At 42.1% G+C, this 21,536-nt stretch overlaps 2 protein-coding genes across 2 annotated transcripts; both read right to left on the reverse strand.

Moving 5' to 3' along the window:
- Nucleotides 1-7,329: 7,329 nt before the first annotated feature.
- On the reverse strand, nucleotides 7,330-13,226 carry dok3 (docking protein 3). The gene is made up of 5 exons (XM_041944627.1): nucleotides 13,111-13,226; nucleotides 11,170-11,472; nucleotides 10,794-10,884; nucleotides 8,745-8,932; nucleotides 7,330-8,591 (listed from the first exon to the last, which is right to left on the reverse strand). Exons 1-5 carry the CDS (start codon nucleotides 13,165-13,167, stop codon nucleotides 7,722-7,724), a joined length of 1,509 nt encoding a protein of 502 aa, XP_041800561.1. The 5' UTR covers nucleotides 13,168-13,226; the 3' UTR covers nucleotides 7,330-7,721.
- Nucleotides 13,227-13,515: 289 nt separating this feature from the next.
- On the reverse strand, nucleotides 13,516-20,373 carry LOC121611549 (probable ATP-dependent RNA helicase DDX41). The gene is made up of 17 exons (XM_041944157.1): nucleotides 20,197-20,373; nucleotides 18,842-18,937; nucleotides 18,158-18,308; nucleotides 17,923-17,997; nucleotides 17,757-17,817; nucleotides 17,548-17,684; nucleotides 17,371-17,443; nucleotides 17,113-17,266; nucleotides 16,660-16,796; nucleotides 16,197-16,359; nucleotides 15,408-15,539; nucleotides 15,212-15,283; nucleotides 15,016-15,112; nucleotides 14,601-14,750; nucleotides 14,358-14,429; nucleotides 14,091-14,201; nucleotides 13,516-13,902 (listed from the first exon to the last, which is right to left on the reverse strand). Exons 1-17 carry the CDS (start codon nucleotides 20,221-20,223, stop codon nucleotides 13,766-13,768), a joined length of 1,845 nt encoding a protein of 614 aa, XP_041800091.1. The 5' UTR covers nucleotides 20,224-20,373; the 3' UTR covers nucleotides 13,516-13,765.
- Nucleotides 20,374-21,536: the final 1,163 nt, after the last annotated feature.

Genomic DNA, 21,536 nt, shown 5'->3' on the forward strand with positions numbered 1-21,536 from the left:
CCTTTCTTCTTCTTTTGATGGACTGGGTCTATACAGCCCACTCCACGTTTGCCACATCTGCCATATGGTGTGCTGGTACAAGAAAAGAGCTCACTCGACGTTGCATGTTTAGCCTGTCATGTGTGAAGGAAAACCCACAAATGGCCCATTAAAACCAGCCTCTTGTATGTTCCTATTGATTAAGTTCTCCAACAAACAAACTTTGCTGGGTAACTAGATGAGCAGTGAACTCACTTTATCCACAGCTGGCAAAAATAGAAAAATGTGCGCGTACACAGAGATACTGTATCAATACCACAGAGTACATTTACTGTGTTACAACTAAAAATCCTGCATAATGTGAAAATTATTAGCAGCATAATTTATCTAAAGTATCAGAAGTAAAAGTACTCATTAAGCAGAACAATGCCCCATTCAGAGGTTATGTTATTATTATTATTATTATTATTAGTAGTAGTAGTAGTAGTAGTAGTAGTAGTATTAGAATTAGTATTATTATTATTAGATACATATATAACATCAGGGAAGTTTCATCTGTAAAAAACACCATATTTTACAGGCTGCTCATGTGTTTTGTTAATAATAACAATTATAATTGCAATGTAACAAATTACTGTAGTTGTCAGATAAATGTAGCGGAGCAAAAGGTTTTTGCCTCTGAGACGTAGGTAGAGGTATAAAACTCCAAGTAGGCATACATCAAAATTGGACTCAAGACATATTGAGTCCCACTGTAACTAAGTAGCCTACTTAGAGTAGACTACCTGTAGCAGTATCTAGTATGTGTTATGGACTGTCTGACACACTTTAAGTCTTGTCCCACCAGAGAAATAGGCTAAAAGTAAAGTTTTCATACTGAAAATAAACTAAGCATATAAAGTGTTAGAGGGTTGAATAAGTGGCCTATGTCTGCCAATGTAAAGGAGCATTTTAAGTGTCTTAGTGTACTTAATGTGTGTAATCAAAGTATTTTTTTTTTTCGACTAGCATGCTCACTGGCTTAAATTGTCTGTTTCGGGAGACACGTGTCTCACTGAAGGCACCGGGAATCACCTGTGATCAGTGGTGCAGGTCTGACTTTGAAGACCTGCTTTGTTGTCCCCGTCATGCCGAGTAAACCTCTGACCCTGCGGGGCCCGTCTGTCCCCCCGCACCGTGCGCAAACGGCACCTTGCAGAGGCGAGATTTCAGGCATCGCGACATTTCCCGCAGTGGAGCCGGCGGCCGTGCGGCTGTTCTCGCGATGAGAGAGATGTTTAGAGTAAAGTGTTTTAGACCAACAGGTCCTCCACTGAGGTCACTTCAGCCTGCCGACTCAGCACAGTCCTCTCAGTGTCATCCCCTCTATTATTGTCCTTCCCTCAGAGTTCATCAATTAGCCTTCTACCACAGATAACATTGACTTAATGAAGCGTTACTTTAACTAGAATATTACTTCCCCTTTCCCAAATTAATGAGGCCGCTAATCGTCCTAATTTGCGTCTGAACCCCGGCATTAAGAGTCCTCTCTTTGCTCAGCAGAACCACCTCCGGTAGCTTCGGGTGCGTGAGGATAATTACAGAGTAGACTGCTCCCAACGTCAAGAGGCTCACTGTTCTTGGTGAATGATTAAAGAAAAATGGAAACGCTCTATTGTTGCGAAATTAAGGAGTCTTTAATTAAAACACGACGGAGGAGGCTCACTGTATAGACCAGTAAGACCCAGGAAGAGGAAGGAAAGCCCTCTCAGTGCGTCATTGCGTCATTCCAATCATGCACACCTGTTGGTCTGATATCATCTAAAGGTACAGTGAGGGCAGGATGTTAAAGGACAGTTAAATGAGCATTTGGAAAATATTGAATGTATATAAGAGAAATTCACTCGAAAAGCTGCACCGTCTTTGTGAGCATTACATTATGCATTTATTCATTTATGAAACGCAAATATTTGGTCATTATGGTGATGCTTTATGGGTCCACAAGTTTCAAATAATGCATGAGGAATTCTACTGGAAGCAACGATGCAATATTGATTGTGAGGAAAACGTAGGCGCTGTGCAGTTGGTACACTTCCAGTGAATTCATGCCAGTGAACTCCTGAAGCGATCGACAGAGTCAGCAGGTCAGGAGAGCTTGAAAATGTGTTTTTATAAACAGGCAAGCCTACAGCCCAGCATGTGAACAATAAATTAATAATAAATGAATCATTACTTTGGTTTCATTTGAGCAGATCTTTTGAGAAATGTCCTATTTCCTCTATAATTAGTGACAGAATTAACACTTTTTCTCAGGGAAGTTAGTAGAAAATGATTACAAAATTACACCCCCGTAAAACTGCCATAATTCCTGAAGCCTGCACGGTTTATATGTTGTATTGCAGTTCTTATAAGGTGCTGTAATGTCTTGAACAGGTATACAATAAAACACAGACGTAGCGCTTCAAAGTAAGGCCTTAAAAATAGAGTTGAATTAATTATAGATTGCTTGAGGCCATGGTTCCACAACTGTGGTTCCTCAGGGATAATGGAGGAAGTTTGAAGGCGTCCCCACTGAAATGAGGACTGCTTTAATTTCACGATTAGGCCTGCCTCATTTACTAGAAATTAGAACAATGGGACGATGTATTATTATTGGAGCCGCTCTCGCTCGCTCCATTATCGGCCCAGGAAAACCCTGCCAAGCCCTGCTACGACACGCACACACTAGTGCGTGCAGTGTAACATCTCAGGTGGTCAGATAGCAGCTATGCAGCGTGTGTTGACACAAGTGGGTGCTGCTGTGGTTGGCTGGTCGGGTTTAGGGTTTGAGTAGTTAAGGGTCAGGATAAACTGTCGGGACTGTTGCCAAGTTCCATCACAAGCGTCGTCCGGCAGCTGCAGTTATCTGTTGAGCTGGTAACAAGTTGTGAAATCATTAGGCTATAAACTGAGTCATGTGGTTGCTGATGCATTTCGTGCTAGCTACCATCAAGATAGTTTGCTGTTTTCCATTAAGTCTTGTTGTATTTGACACCACAGTCCCAGTGACAGCCTCCATTACTGAAGGCACAGGGCACACATGGTCCTCCCTGTGAACAAATTGTTCCAAATTGTTTACATTCTGCCACAGTCAGCTGAGTTTACCTTCCTCCTGTACCATTACCATCACCTCCAGTACAGTTGCCATGAATGGGGAAATTAGCTGTAGAGACTGTTTTGTACCAGGCTATAAACATGTTTATTTCTGCTGTAAAGTTGGTCATTTTAATATGGAGGTCTATGGGGATCTACTCACTTTTGGAGAAAGCCTCACGTGGTCATTTGAGGAACTGCAGTTTTTGGCACTTCTTGCATTGGCTTCAGTTTTCAGATGAGCTTGGTTGTACCCAGTAATTTTGTCCAGACATGAGGTGTTGGCTATATTTTGGCCCTGACAGGTGATGATATCACTACTTGGTTTTGGTGCAATAAAAGGGGCACTAAATTTGAGGAACTATATTTGGTTACATGTCAGTAAAACAGCTTGTTTTTTAGCATTAACTGTCCAAAAGCTCCAATAGTAAAAAAGTCAGTGCCTTTACTTTTCAAGCTTTAAGAAGCCTAAAACTTACTAATGATATTTTTGTTAGAGTGAGATTTTAAATGCATCCTTTTATTTGTGATGGAGTATTTTTGCATTGTGTTGTACTACTTTCACAATAATTATGACAGTCACTTGTAGTTAACTCCTTAATTTCTCTCTCTCTCTCTCTGTGTGTGTGTGTGTGTGTGTCTGTGTGTGTGTGATGGTGGGGGGTTGATGTATGCATACACGGGCACCCGACGAGGCTTGGACCAGCACAGTTGACAGCCATGTCGCCTGGTGGGACGCATCAGTCTCCCTCTCTCCTGCAGGAGGTCACTAAAGTCGACCTCCGAAATGTTCCTCACACCTCCCCGGCCTCGGCCGCCACTCCCCCGCTCCCGCCCTGCACCAGATGGGAAGTGTGGTCGCATTTTTAAAGCCTGCGCGCAGGGTTGCAGGCTGTTGCGCCGGCAGTGGGGCTGAAGGAATGAAATATTCATGTCGCCGCCCCCCCCCCCAAAAAAGGACACCCCGGGACGGAGAGCGTGCCGATTTATTCAACTAAAACCAGGCCTCATTAAACTGCTGGCGGCGAGGCAGGTCACGGTGATTTTCTTTACCAGTGCGCGACCCCGACTGTCTCTCTCTCTCTCTCTCTCTCTCTCTCTCACACACACACACACACACACACACACACACACACACACACAGAAAGAGAGAGAGGGGCGCTGAATGCCAAATTCATCCAAGTCCCCGCCATCGCAGCACCTCCGAGCCCCCGCCGGACGGCTCTGAGCCGGCGCTCAAGTGGTTCCTCTGCTGTAATTGATGACCTAATGAGTGATTAGCTCCTGTGTCAGAGCAGTGAGCGTCGGTGTGAAAGCCGAGTTGTCACTGCGCGCGCCATATGGGAGACGTGGGTGACACTGGTTGTGACACAGAGGTGTGTAGCTTGCGCGAGGTGCCAGGGGACGGCAGCTGATAGACACGGGCGCCACGTGACTAATTAAAATGAACTTCTCTGACTTGACTTGGTCTCATTTAGGAAATAAAATCTTAATATTCCAAAAACAGCAATGACGATAATAATAATAATGGAAGCTCTTGCATTATGACTTATGCGTGTTAATGTTTTGATCCCTGTTTCCTGCTAAATGATTTATAAATCACCCTCAGACAACTTATCAGTTATCGTGGCTCTGCTGTAGACAGGTGTGTCTCAAGCCTTGCCTTCCACCTGTTGGTTTTATTATTCTTCTGCAAATAATCCGCAAAAAGATTATCCACCTTTTACTGTTTGTTTGAGAACAAACCTCAACCCTGCCAAGTCCCTCAAGGATCAGAGCCGCTTCAGGAGACAGTTCCTGCGCTCATGAGAAAGATGTCCAAATTCGTTTTCCATGGATTTGGAGCAGAGGTCCATGGATGATGGTGATCGAGCCTCGAATAAAATATTAACTTTTAGAATACCTTATAAAAATCCTAAACCAAAAAGACGAGTTAAGGAAAAAAACTTCAGAAAATTGTTTGTTGCAGCCACGAGTTGTTTAACTGACTAATGAATGTAAAAGAACAGTTTTGGCACGCGCATTTCTTCCTTTATTTATTTCTTCCTTTAAACTAAATAACAAAGCCAACAGACACGCAGCACAGACTTTGTTGAACAAGTTCATTAGATCATTTTTTTCTTAACATGTAAGGCACGCTCTTTAAAGATTCATACTTCGGGCTCCCCTCTGTGTGAGGATAATAACAGTGTCGTGATTGAGTTACAATGCACAATAGGAGAAAAAAAAGTGGAGCTTTGTCTAATTGTTCCTTGACGGGGTCAGGGGGGATTGTGCGATTGGCTGCTGCCTCCTGAGGCTGCAGGGCTGTCAGAGCTGCTGGAGCTCTGGGAGTGACACCAAGGTGACCAAGGGGAGGCTGTATAAAATGCTGGCGCAGTGCAAACCACTCCAGAGACATCAGCCAGAGTCTTCTGCGTGACCTTTCCCTGCCGTGCACGACCACAGGCCATTACAGCGATGACTGCAAAGGTAGAGCTTTCGAGCTGGCCAGAGTACCCAGAGGATTTCACCCTGCTGCAGCAGCGTAACCTGGCCCACATCAACTCCAAGGCCTGGATTTCTTCTAATTCTGTCCATGCGTTATCCAGGAGGGACGCGCACGGAGCTGCGGACGCGGGCATCTCCCTGGAGAAACTTGTGCCAGTGAGTAAACTTCCGGAGTGCATGTCCGCTTCAGGCCTCGCAGGGATAGACTCTGGCAAGGCAGCAGAGGGAGACAAGACGAGCCACTTCGCTCCGCAGAGGCACAGGCGCGTCGCAGCCAATGCCAGGGAGAGGAGGAGGATGCACGGCCTGAACAAAGCGTTTGACGAGCTGCGGAGCGTCATCCCCTCCCTGGAAAACGAGAGAAAGTTGTCCAAGTATGACACTCTTCAAATGGCGCAGATCTACATAACGGAGCTGTCGGAGCTCCTGGCCGGTGTGGTGCACCCGGAGCGCAGGGGTCCCCGTCCAGGCTCAACGGACAAGAGCGCCAGGAGGAGCCTGATAAATCCTCTCCGACCGGCCGCCACTGGGTCGCCCCCGAATCCGCTGATGGGAGAACAGCGGGACCCCTGCGCCTCAGTCGGCCACCTTATAATACTCGGACCTACAGCTGACTTTGGGTCCAATAAATCAACGACCTCTTGCAGCAGCAGTGATGGGGAGTCATCGCACCTGAGTGACACGGAGGAAAGTCAGAGTGGAAGACAATGACAGACAGCGGCTGACCCCCCCACTGTTTCCACTGCAGCGTCCGCCATAGAGAGAACCAGGAGAACCAAACATCACCGCTTGTAGAGATTGATCAGATCAGATAGTCCTGCGCTCATGTCAGTTTGAATAGCTTAGAGGCTGCACTGCCAAATGAAAAAGCAGGTAAAAGTCAAACACACTGATTTTTGTTTTACTTCCAGGGGCCATGATGAACTTCCAGAGGCCTCCTTCAATGCACTTTATGGCCTGAACCATCACTAAAGACATTCCCAGTGTCATTAGCGACATTTGTCTAAATTAAATACAATTATTTTGATATTTATGTATAGCTATTTTATGAGGATTGTTTTGCTACAATAAAGATATACTTGAAGCATGAGTGTGGATTTTAAGTTGTTTTTGTGTATTACATTCAATATTTCTAATGTAAAGCAGACTGAAAATGCAGTATCCAAACCAAAACAAACTTGGGTTCTTGATCTTTCCATATTCCTGAAATACTATTGATTTATACGTGACAAAACCCTCTTTGTTCTCTTTAGGAAAGAGGCTTTCGACAGAAAAACATAAACTAGAGCTAATACCAAAGATGTTGTGCATCGCCCTGAATGTAACAAAGAAACATTATTCTCAGAGCCATTTCCATAATGAAACAGCCCAACAGACAGCAGTCATTCAGCTTATCAACTAATGGAAATGTCACATTGAATATACTGCAGTACATGTTTTCTAGCATTCCAGCAGTGAAGAACGACATTAATTGAATCCTCTTTTTGCAAAAACAATCCACAGAAGGAAATGTTCCAGAGAGATGCATGCACACAACAGGCTACACTACCACAGACAGCGAAAAGCAATGCCTGCAAGTCCTGCATTCAAACGCTTTCTTAAGTAATAGCACAAACTAGTCACACTAAAGTAGATTTAGATTACCCAAAATAAAAACACTCATTATGCAGAATGACCCAGAATCATTTATATTATATTATTGGATTATAATCATTGATGCATTCATGTCTAGGCATCACTAATGTTGCAGCTCATAAAAGTGGGGGTAATTTTAACTACTTTATGAACTTCAGGGTAACTTAATCCATACAAATACATCATCATTTAATGTAGCTAAAGCTGTCAAAATAAATGCTGTGGAGTAAAAAGTACAACATTTGCCTCTGGGATAGAGTGGAGTTGAAGTATAATAGTATAACATAAAAATGGAAATACTCAAGTAAAGTACAAGTACCCCAGAACTGCACTGACAGTACTTTAGTGAATGTTCTTAGCTACATTCCAGCACTGCAGATAAATATACAAACATCCGCGAGCCAGTATCTGAAGCCTAATGTTCCCAGCAGAGGGGATTTCAGAGAAATAAAGAAACTAATTATGCTTTATGACAGTATGTCATGGTTAAAATAGCTCCTTCTAGTCTACTGAGAAAATGTGGGGCTGCCCTGTCCAGAGGGAAGAGGTGGCTGGAACTTTGCCAGGTCCTTGGAAATGATTTCTGCCAGCCTGTGTTTAAAACTGCCAGGGGCCTCTGTGGGGGGAGCACAGGCGGAGGAGCTGATGGCCTCCTCCATCTCTTTCATGTCATCCACTGCCTGTGCCGGTACATTGTACCCTGGCTGGATGTAGTTATTCACAGGGGGCTGACGCTGGTGCCGGGGCTTGGGTAGGACGAAGGGGACGGACTGGGGAAGTGTGCAGCGAGGAAGAGGCTGAGGGAGGGGTGACGAAGATGGCTGCAGCTGGGGATTTAAGGGAGAATCAACTATCTTCACATCTGCATAGATGCACTCTGAATTGTCTGTCTCAGGCTCGACCAGTTCTTTTCTGATAACAGGAGGCGTGGCTTTTCTTAGGTTGTAATAAATGTTGTCCTTGGTGACATCATCTAAGTTTACAGCCTCCAGGGAATGACACACTTCATCCTCATCCTCGCCTTCCTCTCCCACAGCCTCCATGCTATTAGAGAGATAAGGTTTGACAAGAGATAGCCACTTTAGGCTTGAGGTGTCGTTAATGGTAGAGTAGTGGTCCTCCTCTGTGACAGCAGAAGCATCTGCAGGATTGTGGACAGGAGGACCGGCGGGCAGGTCGGTTGTGGTTGGGAGGTAAGCAGGCGATTGGTCGACGAATGATCTTTTGTTGTCACTGAGTGGCTGGACAGAGGACCTCCTCTTCACAGAGCACTGCTTCAATATAGTCTGGTAGATCTGAGGACCATGTCTGGACAGGAAGATGAACACTCCTTCTCCTGACTCACAGCGACGGCCTGCTTCAATGCTGAATCCACCCTGCAATCACATCCATAATACATTTTGGAGAACTCCCTTCCTCGCTAAGCGTTACAAGAAGATCGACACCATGTCTGCGTGGTGTAGCCCACATATGAAGACGCACCCAGTGAATGATACATGAATGATCTGAATTGGAATGAAGCACTTTACCTCAACCTGTCCAAATTTTCGTACGAGCATGTATGGCCAGCGGTAGATGATGTGACCAGTGTGGAGGGCCAGCAGCACCATAGCCTGTTTTTCTGGGGAGATCAGATACTCTCCAGCCAGCTGGCACCTCCTGGAGGCCTCTGTGCTCTGGACAGTCACTTGGTACTGGTTTGGAGGAAGGGTCGCATCTAAACATGAGAAAACATCACAGCACACCGAGGTTAGACATGAACGTATTCGTTTTTTCATTGACTGTCAAGAGAATAAATGTACACCAAGTACATTCTCATAGAGAAAAACGCTGATTTAGAATTGCTTGCTTTCTGCTAATCTCTCCATGTGACTGGGCCGGCTGGATTTTTCAGCCGAAGTGTAATCCATTAGGAAATAAAAAGAAATACATTTATTTAAGCCTGAGCTTGCTGACGCTAATACATTCTGCTGTCCATGTTTGAATAAATTAGTGGCTACTGCTTGCACATATTCAAGGTTTCTGCTGACATCTTGAATTTACGATGCTACAACATCTAAACCCCACTGCTTGCTTTCCCGTGGTCTTTTTTTTCCCTTTATTGTAAAATATTTACCAGCATATTTACCATATTCGCACATTTACTCTTACAAACTTATGAGGATAATTTCAGCTTCTCACAACTACAACACAGTTTGACGGGGCAAGAAACACCACCGGTCAGACAGTCTGACCATTTTTAAAGTAGCCAATAAGCTTAATTATCAGCTTTAAAAGCAAAGGTAAGTGCACGTGCAATGTTGCTAATAATCTGTTGCTGCTGCCAAAAAACACATGAGACTACCCCACCTTTGGCCAAAAGAAAACTTACAATACCCTCTTCCTTTTCAGACCCCTTCTCCCCCACTAATAACTTTTATAGTGACCCTTATGTTACCATGTTACTCAATGCAGAGTGAGTGATAGAAATGAGAGACATACGCAGACAGACATGAATGAAAGGTGGGGGGGTTCATAGACAGTAACAAACATTTGAAGATTTGAGTGGAAAGTATTGTTTGTGAAACTGCATTTATAATATTTTTGGACTCAAACGCAGCTTAACAGTGCGATGACTGACCACACACGGGCCAGGCATGTACGCGGCTTTGACCTAGTCTTCTTCACTGTGTAAAAAAGCCCAGGGTTATTAGTGTTTTCTTTTAACCCTAATCTTAACTTGCAAAAAGTCACTGCGAAACCCTCTCCACAGTATGTCAAGATAATGATGTTAAATTGGCATCACTTGTTTAATAAATAGCTTAAAGTTCCTCTCTGGACATTAATTTCACCCCTAAAACCTTATCTCTGTTCATTAAAATTACATATTTAGACGTTTCTACCATGAAAGTATCCCTTCATGCCTTGCATTGGCTTAGATGTAGCTCTACACCTTTGCCTTCATGTAGTGCGAATCTAAGTAGTCCCCACCTCTATCTCCACCCACCCCTCCTAAATGCCGATACGTAGCTACACCTGGCTTCTCGTTCGACACCGCTGTTTTCGCCGCAGGCCTGCCTGCAAGTTGATGGGATTGGATGCTGAGAAATCCTGTCTGCATGCCTCATTTTTCTTGCCCAGTCTGACTTCTTTTTAGGGACTGTATGAAAAATGTTGGGGGCAGTGCTCTCAGGCTCTAAGGCTGTTTGTGGCACTTACTGAAGTCTGAACCGAAATTAAGGAACTGAAAAAAACAATCTAGGACAAGAACCAAAGACCCTTCTCGGCTCCATCTCAACCTTTAGCTAAAAGAAAAATTAAGCTATACCTCACCTTTTTCTGACTGCCTCTCCCTGACTAATAATTTTCGTACAGTCCCTTAGCAATGGCACCATCACAACTTTTACCTTTGTGAGTACAGTGTTATAATTACCTATAGGAAAGGTGAAAAACTATGGAAATAAGCCCCCCAAAATGTAAACATCCTAAGTTAAACACCTGGTAGGAGAGAGGATGACAGTTGGCGTTCACTGAACTAAAAATGATTTTTGATGACTTGTGGACTGATCAGCTGTCGTCTGCAGACTGATGAGCATTACCGGTTTTCCACGATGAGTAAAGGTCATTGTCCTCCATGGTCAATCCATTTCCTCTCTCGAAACCCCCTCGGTCTGATTCTCCAGGATCCTTCTGTAAACACGGTGGCATGGTAAACATTACATGGAGTGTACACTCTCCTCTTATCGCTCTTTTATGACTCCAAAGAGGCAAGATGCAAGAAAGAGCATAACTTGTGCAAGCACAAGAATTAGAGAAGTGAAGGGTCAGAAGTGGCAGGTACTGTATTAACTTCCTCATTGTGCTATCTCTCTCTGATTGTGGGTGAGGTTTCTCACCAGCTTTCCCAAATGATAACACTGCTGCTGATAGAAAAAGGTGAAAGCTGGACTCATCAGGAGGAGAGATGTGTGATACCTGGAAGGCTAGAAGACAGAGGGCACTTAGCCAGTCCTGGCTTGCTGTGGAGGCCAGGGTGTAGTTACACTGAATGGTGTTTAGGCGGAAGGCGGTGCACCCAGGAGGGCAAGACTGCTTTGGTGCAGGGGTGACACTGAGGCAGTCACTTAGTCGCACCACCTTTCTCTCCGGTGTTTTCTGCCAACAGATCTTCTTCTGTTCAGTGGCAGCGTAGTTGTCAAGCACAGTGTAGAGCTCCACCCGCCCCACCCCTGTGGAGCTGGGTTTAAAGAGCACCATCCACATTTTCCGCCATGTTTTCTGTTGTAGATGACGGAGGGGGAAAGTGAAAAAGGGACGGTTAATAAGTGTTTTAGATAATATGTTATTATGTTATGACGTTAATAAGCACGATGGCTGTTTGTGTTGCCACACAGACGACACACTGCTCTACGTCTGCGCTTCACACGATGAGCTGAGCCCTGCTGACACTGCTAAACTTTAAAAATCAATGATTGGAAGGCTCGACCTGCTCTACAGTTAACAGAGAAAACAAAGGTCATTGGGGAAATCTATCCTGCCTGTTCTCTCAAAGCTGCATCTCCAGCTAAGAAAAATACATTCACGTGTTAGTTTACGCATGTCTTGATTTTTTTGATACACTTTTTTCAGTGTATTACAATAATACTGCGCATAGGTTGGAGAATTGAATTCAAGATGCTTCTCGTTGTTTTTAGATGATCACGTGTATGACCTCAGTGATGCTGCATTTTGTTGATTTACCCTCCATTCTCTAGAACAGCGTCTTTGTAGTTTTACTGTCCTATAAAGAGTAAAAATTAAGATATGTGTTTATCTAACCTGCTTAAACCTGTTGGATCATTCACTGCACGTTTCATCAGCTACAGTTTTGCTCTTATTTATTCATTAAATCATTAGTGTTTAATGAGCTTGTCTTTTCTTCTGCTGTTTTTAACATTTCTGCTTGTTTTCTGTTCATTTCAAGCCCAGCATTTCATCTTCTTTTTTTTTTTGACAACATACACTGAGTAAATACTGTCGTCTGTGCATTGCTGCCATTGCTGCAAGAGGTGTTCCTATTAAACGACCCGTCCTGGTCAGATTGTTTCCCCAGGTGCTGAGAAACTAGCCCTGCGCCATTCTGAAGATAATTAAAATAAAAAGTCTGAAGGGATTTTCACCAGGTCTTATTTATAAAAAATACCATTAGACACACCTTATGTGACCACATCCTCCAAGAACCAGTATTTTAAGATCTCACATGAATCAGAACGGCGTCTTGGGTGGCATTTTTTTTTTTTTTTTTACATTTTAGTACTTTAACATATTATTAAAAATCAAATCTAGAGATCAAATCTAATTCGGGACTTGTATCAAAACTGTCAGCAAGCTACTAACTCAGGCTTGGTGATACCAGATGAACAGATAGAACCAGTCTCAGTTATTATTAACTGACAGTATTTAATACGGGAGAACAAATACCAGATTTTCACCACTGACAACCTTAACAAATATCGAGAAATGTTGACTTTCTATAAATATTCAAACTTTTTTTGACTCGACATTAAATAAATATGCAGCTGTATTCGGCAAGTATCATTGGACCTAACATTTGTGTTACCTTTTATTTAATGCCAGCAGGTTTTGGTAGCTCACTCTTTCACCCCACTGTATTGTTTTCAAAGGATTCTCAGAGTAATTAATCTGGTTTTGGATGCAGTAACTTTGAACACGACAGGCTCCATGTCAAGATGTACAACCTCTGAAAAACGTTTGTGTTTGCAACTGAACGTTGCTGATTAACAAGGCAATTTGTGAAAGCAAAACAGAGTCATCTATTTATGACCCAGATGATCAGTTTTGATACTGACTTCAAAAAGGCACAATAATCACTTTATCAAGCGTTTGCTGAATTTGTGAAATTTCTATAAAACTTACTTTTCCAAACTTGACCCCCTGGAGATACAACATCCCTTCTTTGAAGATGACATCCATGCTCGTAAGGTCTGTCTGTATATCTTTCACTCTAGCACAACTTGTTGCTCTGTGGTCATAATGTAACTAGCAAAGAGGTTAAAATTAGGTTTTGTGTGCATGTAAAAAAATAGTTTCCTTTACGTCACCAGCTGCTTTCGTTCTGATGTCAACCTGTGTAAGGCTGACAGGGCTAAAATTATTGCAGCTTAAATTCTGCAACAAAAAAGACACACATTGTGTTGCTGTTTTTTTTTTTTTTTGGTTAAACTTCCCTTTCCATTACTCTGCTTGTTTTAGCAACTTCCTCCCCATACAAAACTGGCACAACGTTTTTTCACTTTGCCAGAAAGAGCATAAAAGATCGCAACAGATAGAGCCATTTTATTTACAATCAGAGTATCAAAAGTGTATGTTACAAAGGCTTTACATACAGACGTGGGGCAAAAATGGTAAAAAAGAAAAAGAAAAATCCATAACACTTCATCTCACAGACCTGTAATCTACGTTAGGTGATGAAAATACACTTCCTTTGTTCAGTGACAAGACATGTGTACAGTTTCCTCAGAAATGTTTCTCAGTTCCATTTAGCATTGGAGGATCCTCCCTTGAAGAACTCTTAGAAGTCCATTGAACTATGAGCCAGGTAGTCTTTCCGCCCGATGTTGGTGACCTGCTTAGTCTGCATGGCCTCCAACTTAGGACAGTCTGTGATACGATGACCCAGACCACCACAGAATGTACAGCCCCTCTCTCCTGCAAAAACACAAGAATCAGGGGTGTTAGAAAGGGTTTGCAAACGCTTTGTTCTCTGAATCTGAGATAAGTACATCACATTAGAGGAACATTTGAAGGGAAATGCAAAGTTATTTATAGACTAACCCATAAGTGAAGAAGAAGCCTAGAAAAAGAGATGTGAACTAGATTTGGTGTGAACGGCTCACCTCCGATGTCCAGCATGGTCTCGTCTCCTGTCTGGAGCACCTGGAGGACTGGAGGAACCTTTTGCTTGGCTTCAACCAGCAGGGCTTTGAGATCCATCAGTACTGACTCGTCTATGGGGAAAGACATACACTTCCTGTGAACGTATTGTCATTTAACACCTGCTTTTAACCAAATGCATGAAAATACATAAGTGCAAATATTCTGAAAATCACTACTCCTACACAGTACTTCATTAGATATTTGACTTGATTGGTATTTTTCCTTACCACAGCCTTTATTGATGAATGTAGTGGCAATACCGGTTTTGCCTGATCGTCCTGTTCTTCCAATTCTATGGACTGAAACAAGACAATTTAAGGAGATCTGATGACTACATAATGTGTGTGTGTTTATTTTATATATAAAATACACATACATTTATACTCTGTATATTTATCTGTGTGTGAGTATATGTATATAATAATAATAATAAACACACATACATACAGAGGATATATATATCCTCTTACCATAGTTCTCTATCTCCTCAGGCATGTCATAATTCACTACATGCTGTATAGCTGGGAAATCCAGACCCTTGGAGGCAACGTCTGTGGCAACTAAGACATCTTTCTTTCCTTCTTTAAACGCCTCAATGGCTTTTGTTCTTTCCTCCTGATCTGAAAAACAATCAACAAATATTACAGAAACAGTCTTTTGCAAGATAACATGACGGAAGTGTCAGCGGTGCCTCATGTACCTTGGAAATGTTGAGCAAACTATGGAGCTGAAACAGTGACATTTGCAAGCAGGGTGGCCTCTGCTGGTAATGTTGAGCAACTACAAGACAGTTGAGTAGCGAGTCCTCGTTCATTCGATAGGTGCTCTGAGCTAAACTTGCACAGACTGCTGTGTGTTTTAATGATACAGTAGAGTTCTGCATACCTTTTCCTCCATGGATGGCCACTGCCTCGACTCCTTTTAGCAACAGATACTCATGGATGGCATCTACATCAGCCTTCTTCTCAGCAAATATCAGCACCTGTCGATATGAAAACAAAACACTTTGTCACATTTGGCATGTCTGAGTTGTGTTTTTTTGGTATTGTTTATCAATGTCATAACATGTGGAAGTACAGACAGGAGGTGGTGTTTTCTGGAGACACTCGAGCAGGTACACCATCTTGGCTTCCTCTTTGACGTACTCCACTTCCTGTGCACACACACACACACCCAGACACGAGGTATTTATATCACATCAGAGGGTTTGCAAATTAAGTGCAATGAATTTCCCAGACTAAGACAGAAAATCTTTCTTCCAGTGAATAATGAACAACCTGGATGACATCCAAGCTGGCTGCACCGGCCCTGCCCACGTTAATAGTGATGGGTTTGACCAGTGCACTCTTGGCAAAGTTCTGGATCTTCTTGGGCATTGTAGCACTGAAGAGCAGGGTTTGTCTTTGTCCCTAGAAAAAGAAATGACATATTCTAGGACTTTCCATGTCTGGTATGCACAAAAAGTCCAGGCTACATTTCCCACGCTAACTTTTCTTGACACGACTTCAGTGTGAAAAAAATCCAGTCTCAGCTGATTGAGCCCAGCAGCTGGAAGATGGACTAACCGGTGACTGTGGGGAGTGCTTAGATGATGACGAAATTTGCTGGCTGTGTGAAAAACGACTTCAAGTAGTGTTACAGTTATACTGTATAATGAAGCATTGTTCTGTAACTGCATGGCCTATTTTTGCTCTAAATGTACTGAGCAGCAGATTTTAAGGACAAATCTAGTAGAAAAGTTTCCAAAAATACCACCGTAGCTTTTCAGTGTGTCAAAGGAAAAATCAAAGGAAAAATCCAGTGACAGCCGAGTGAGTGGAGAATCTGTTCAAGCAGATAAAGAAGCAATTTATGATCACACTTGAGTGCATCATCCAGTGTACAGCCTACTTGAAATTATGTCTAAGACAAATGCTGTCTTGTTAAGGCTTGCTGGGCTGGCTTTATAAAAATAGTTGTGTGGCTAGGGCTTTAATGACCAGGACATACAAACGGAGAGACAAATCGACTGCACTGACTACATGTTGCTGTCATTTGGCGGTGACTGCTGCAGAGGACGACCTCACCTTGAAATAAGAGAAGATGGTTCTGATGTCTTCCTCAAAGCCCATGTCAATCATCCTATCAGCCTCATCCAGAGCCAAGTAGCGGCAGATGTCCAGACTCACCATCTTCTTCTGCAGCAAATCCATCAGTCTGCCAGGGGTAGCGACCATCATGTGGACGCCGCTATTATAAAGAGGAGATACAGATTCAGACGGAAAAAGACCTAAAAAAAAGCATTTCTTGTGCTTGTATTTTTAAAATACATTATTAACCCCTAGGTCCTGAGGTGGTCTTGTTAAATGTTTTGTACTACGCATGCTTCCTGTAATGCATTATGTCTAGAATGGTTGCCGATTTTTTTCCTCTCTGAATGATTTAATGTAGCTGAATCATGCATTTTTTACTTGACGCTAGTTCAAACTGCAATTCTGGATAAAAGACAAAACCAGATTGTTCTTCACAGAAGCCTTCACTCTTACTTACTGTTTAACTACCTCCATCTGCTCCTTGACAGACATTCCTCCAATGCATAGGGCAGAGCGTAGCTGAGGAGCTCCCTCCTCCTCCAGCAGCTTGCAGTAGTACTCGATGATTCCATGAGTCTGCCTCGCCAACTCTCGCTGGAGTGAAGAGAGAGGTATCAAAATCAGATGAGCTTACTTGCAGAAAAATCAAGGTGCTCGCAGCAAATGCCATCTGTCTAAAGTGCAAACAGTACGAAATGCTGTATAATTATTTGCGCCTTTCACGGTCATACACAGTTTAAACTGATTTAGTTTGGAGGGATTTGCAGTATGAGCAAATTTTATTAATTTTAACGGGAGTCTGACTATGCTAAAGCTACCTACTAGCATCTTAACACTGTATTTCTTTGTAGCCACAAATCAGACTTTATACAGTGTCATCAGTACAATAGGTTTGTCTTGTATGTCTTACTGAGGGACAAATGATAAGTCCATACGGCCCCTCTCTCTTAAAGAACGGCAGCCTTTTCTCCTGCTCCAGGGAAAACATGATGATGGGCAGAGTGAAGACCAACGTCTTTCCAGAACCGGTGAAGGCTATGCCAATCATGTCTCGACCTGACAAACTACAAACAACAAACACCGTCAATTCAAGAGTTTACATGCGCTTAACATACACTACATATTTTCCTGTCTGTTTATATAATTTATGTCCATTCACTGCACTTACACTGTAGGGATTCCTTGAATTTGAATTGGCGTGGGATGCACAATGCCCTTCTTTTTCAAACCTTTTAGAATTGCTGCAAAAACAATGATCAATTTTGTTGCCAGTTATTAATCATACTAAGGCCTCATACAGACAGACAATGTGTTTTGCATGTGTGGGAGAGGGTGTGTTGCGAACCTGGTGGAAACTTCATCTCCCTGAAGCTTTTGATTGGAGGAGGGATGCCGTCTCCATCGACCAGGATGTGAAACTTTTTCCTGACTCGCTCATGTCGGGTGTCTGGCATATTTAGGATGTATTGTGGTGCCTTCCAGCTATAAAGAACATCCAGGTTAAATGAAAAGGAAACATTGTTACTTTGTAGAAGTCACTGATCAAGAACTTACCTTGTTTTTATTGGATCATCATATATGATGCCTTTGGCCATTTCCTTTACAGACATCAAAGCTAATAGAGGAGAGGGAGAAAACTGGTCAACATTTGTTTTAATATATATAACTTCATCAAAGTGAATTTGATTACTTGAAGGAACTTAAGAGCATTATAATTTACCTCTGCCCTCTGCAACACTCTCAAGAATCTTCTCTTCCTCTTTCAGCTGTTTCTCCTTGGCGGACTCCTTACGGGCTGTAGATAGAAAAGAATAAAGCAGGTGAGATATCACAGAACCATTTTGGTTATGTTTAATTAACAGCATGATAATAGTATGTTAAGTAAAGTTGTAGTGTGACAAGAATTAAACAGCGGACAATCATAATCCAGGGTGGGTCTTGTTTGAACTGGATACCTTCTGCTTTTTCCTTGAGGTGCTGATGCTGGTCGAGGAGACTGATATTGGAGCGTGGACCAAGACCCTCGTCCTCATCCCTCTGCTCCTCCCCACTGTCCTTCTGCTCCTCGTCCACTGCCTTTCCTCGCAGACGCAACATCTTTTGTAGCTGTGAGGGACACATGTTAAAAAAAGTATTCAATTTGAAAATGTGGTAACTGGATGTTTTGTTGATATACTTTAGAAAATAAAAAACATACAATTGTACTGTACTGAACTCTAATTAGAGATGCACGGAACACACTTTTATGTGACAATGAATCACATAAAAGTGTGATCTGATTCTCATACCGCAACTCCACCAGTATCCACCAATACAGAGTTCTGGATCTGATAACAATTCTATTTTGTTCCACAATTTCACAAGACTATACAGCTCATTGTGTGGAAACTCATTGGGACCATTTTTATATAAGGCAACATGAGGACTGGGATTGCTGTGGTGCTGAAAACAGTCTGCAGCTTGCCATGGCTGAAAAATGGAGCAAAACAGAATTTTATAATGACATTGACGAAGAAGCTGCATTCAGCATGGAGCAGTCACGTCTGGCCAACATCCCTGATCTGCTTAATAAGGTCTTAGCTCCAACAATGAACTTCTTATTTCTAAAGTGTCAAGCAGGACAGTGTACGATAACTTACCATTTGTTGTTTTCTTATTTTGACTGGAACATAAGGAATGTAATCATCATCCTCCGATCTTTCTGAGCCAGACTGTTCATCCTCGCCATGGGACCTCTGTAGAAACACATTACCACAATCAGTAGTGTTACCACTTGAGTAGTATTACCTTGCGTTTCCCCTCTACAGAGAGATTAATGCAGCACATTCAAACAGAATAGCCTTCAAAAACATCCAGCAAAGGTCCCTTCAAGGAAACTTAACTATTCATGCACAAAAATAGCTGCTGCTACAAAAACATACTGATGCAATGGTTATTTTCAGGAGTTTATATGCAGGCCTTACCTCCAATGGTGCTAGAGATAACCACAATGTAATTTTATAATGGATGGGAATCACAGAGCAACCAACATAATTGCAATGACAACAATTGCATCACAATACAGACAACCGTGCAATAGTCTGTAACTGAAGAGGAAAAATACCCCTAAAAGTCAAAAAATAGACATAAACATATCGATATTTGGCACCAGTGAATTGACAACATACAGTATCAGTTATACAATACATTGTATTGATGTTTTGTCACAACCCTTAATTTCAGTGATATTTACTGGATGTGACTGGTCTGCATGTGTCTGAGTCAGATGTGCTACATAGATACTCATTTGCAGGTATGACACTGATACATTTGATGTTTGAACAAGCACACTTATCAGTTTATAGCAACTGTTAATATCACATGTATCCATTATAAATACATTTAGGCAATAGGCTAATGGATTCCTTCCATTTGCTGCTTTTACTGTTAACAATAGTTAACCACTGGAAAACCTCAAAATAGCTACTGTAGCTCTGAATAGCTTTCTCATAAAAATGTGAAGCGTTACCGAACTCTACACTGATTATCAGAAACACCAGCACCATGCTGGTATTATAGACATCTAAAAGGCAATCGTGCCGTTTTCAACTTTAGGATTTTATTTGTGAACTGAAAACTCATTAGAGTACCCTTCTGTTTACCTAACTCTGACACACATGCAGGTTGTTGTATCCTGAGCCGACTTGTAACTTCTGTGTTACTATGAACGTCACCCGTACGTATTAACCGTGGACGTTGTCGCACTGCTAGTTGACCGTGTAGCTTTACTAAACACAGCCTATATATTTACATGAAATTTACTTCAAAGTCGCATACTATTCGAACACTTTAGCTTACGTTGTTCAGCGGCGTGTTCCAATGCTTTTAACTGCGTGATGTATAGGATAAAGTATGTAAGCCCCATGCACACTAATGCTTGGCTAGCTAGCTAACTTTAGCTAATGTTAGCTAGTGTAACCGCTCCACAATGAACGACAGAATACTCTTGATTTACCTTTTTAGGTCGGTTTTCGGTCTCCATCTTATTTCTGAATTCGGGGACGTTCTCTACGTACTGAAGCCACAGAATTATTGACCCAATACTCGTTACACAATTCAATAAATATAGCGACTTCGCATGTTTTTACAACACAGGAGGCTTTGATACTGTACGGAACGTTAGACGGGTCAAACCTTGTGAGACGCTGCGTTCAGCTCAGCGCGGCTCGGTCTGGTGTCGGAGGGCAGGGGTCGTGCAAGGGATGATTTCATGGAAACCAAACAAAAAAGATAAACGTAGAAAGCAAACACCACACTTTATTTTTGTCAAAACTGTATTGTTTTTAATCTTTCTGAACGAAAGATTTTTCACAGTATCAAAAGTGAATTTTAAAAAAAGAAACAAGCCAACATACACTTGGCTATTATTGATATAGTATAAATCTACATTCGAAACATTAAGATAATCTTCTCTAATTGAATATAACCTGGAAAGCATCAGAGATGTTATATGAAAACAAAATCTCAGCACATATTCAAGAAAGAAATTATCCATCTCAATGAAAGCCGTCAGCTAAAACATGGGTACTGGTGTAAATCTCAAGGCCCTTGTCCCAAAGTTATCAACTTTTCAGTGATATTTCTCATCAAAAGATTATCAAGACTTGGACTTCAGATTCAGAGGTACAAGGTGCCACACCATGGTATCACAGTACAGGGAAAAAGAGTAGTATGGTTGAAAATAATCTCTCACACACACAACCCCCAAAAACGCATGTTAAGGCTCAAAAGGGCCCAAAATAATCACTCATTATGTACACGCATTGAAATTAACTGCGTCAAACAATGTGTGATAGTTCCAACGTTTAAATGAACATTGCACACTGGTGTACCTGTCACTGCTGGGATATAGGAGTTCAAATAACAGTTTAGGAGTGAGAAAACCGTGGTCAAGGACTTTCTACTACAGATGGCAGAGTGTATATTGGATATCACTATAAGAGAGATAATTGCTCAAGATTAACACCAAGGGAGGATCGACATTGAAGCAACAGATACATTTAACTTTGCCCAATACAGGACTGGGGGACATTGTTCAGTTTTCTGCTCTACACGTCATGCATGGAAAAGTATTTGTATGGGTACTTAATTGATTTCTATATATTTTTTCAAATGCATTCTGTGAGCCAGGTGTTATACACTGTAATTGATAGTGATATCATTTCATGATCTCATACAAAAAGATAACAGTGTAGCAGGTAGGTCATCAAGTGTTTGTCATTTCAGTTTTCTGTCACCGATTGCGAAATAATTTGATGATCACAAATTAAAGTGTCATAATCACCAAATGCACTG

The sequence above is a fragment of the Chelmon rostratus genome, chromosome 9 (assembly GCF_017976325.1).
Source record: "Chelmon rostratus isolate fCheRos1 chromosome 9, fCheRos1.pri, whole genome shotgun sequence".
NCBI classification, from domain to species: domain Eukaryota; kingdom Metazoa; phylum Chordata; class Actinopteri; order Chaetodontiformes; family Chaetodontidae; genus Chelmon; species Chelmon rostratus.

Excerpts from the sequence above, each read along its gene's own strand:
- LOC121611549 (XM_041944157.1), bottom strand. The coding sequence starts at position 20,223 with ATGGAGACCGAAAACCGACCTAAAAAG. Across the intron at positions 15,284-15,407 it reads CCAGCTTGGATGTCATCCAG|GAAGTGGAGTACGTCAAAGA; the intron begins GTTGTTCATTAT and ends GTGTGTGCACAG. Across the intron at positions 14,202-14,357 it reads ATTCATCAATAAAGGCTGTG|ACGAGTCAGTACTGATGGAT; the intron begins GTAAGGAAAAAT and ends CTTTCCCCATAG.
- dok3 (XM_041944627.1), bottom strand. The coding sequence starts at position 13,167 with ATGGATGTCATCTTCAAAGAAGGGATGTTGTATCTCCAGGGGGTCAAG. Across the intron at positions 11,473-13,110 it reads AGGGGGTCAAGTTTGGAAAA|AAAACATGGCGGAAAATGTG; the intron begins GTAAGTTTTATA and ends CATCTACAACAG. Across the intron at positions 10,885-11,169 it reads TCTGTCTTCTAGCCTTCCAG|AAGGATCCTGGAGAATCAGA; the intron begins GTATCACACATC and ends CCGTGTTTACAG.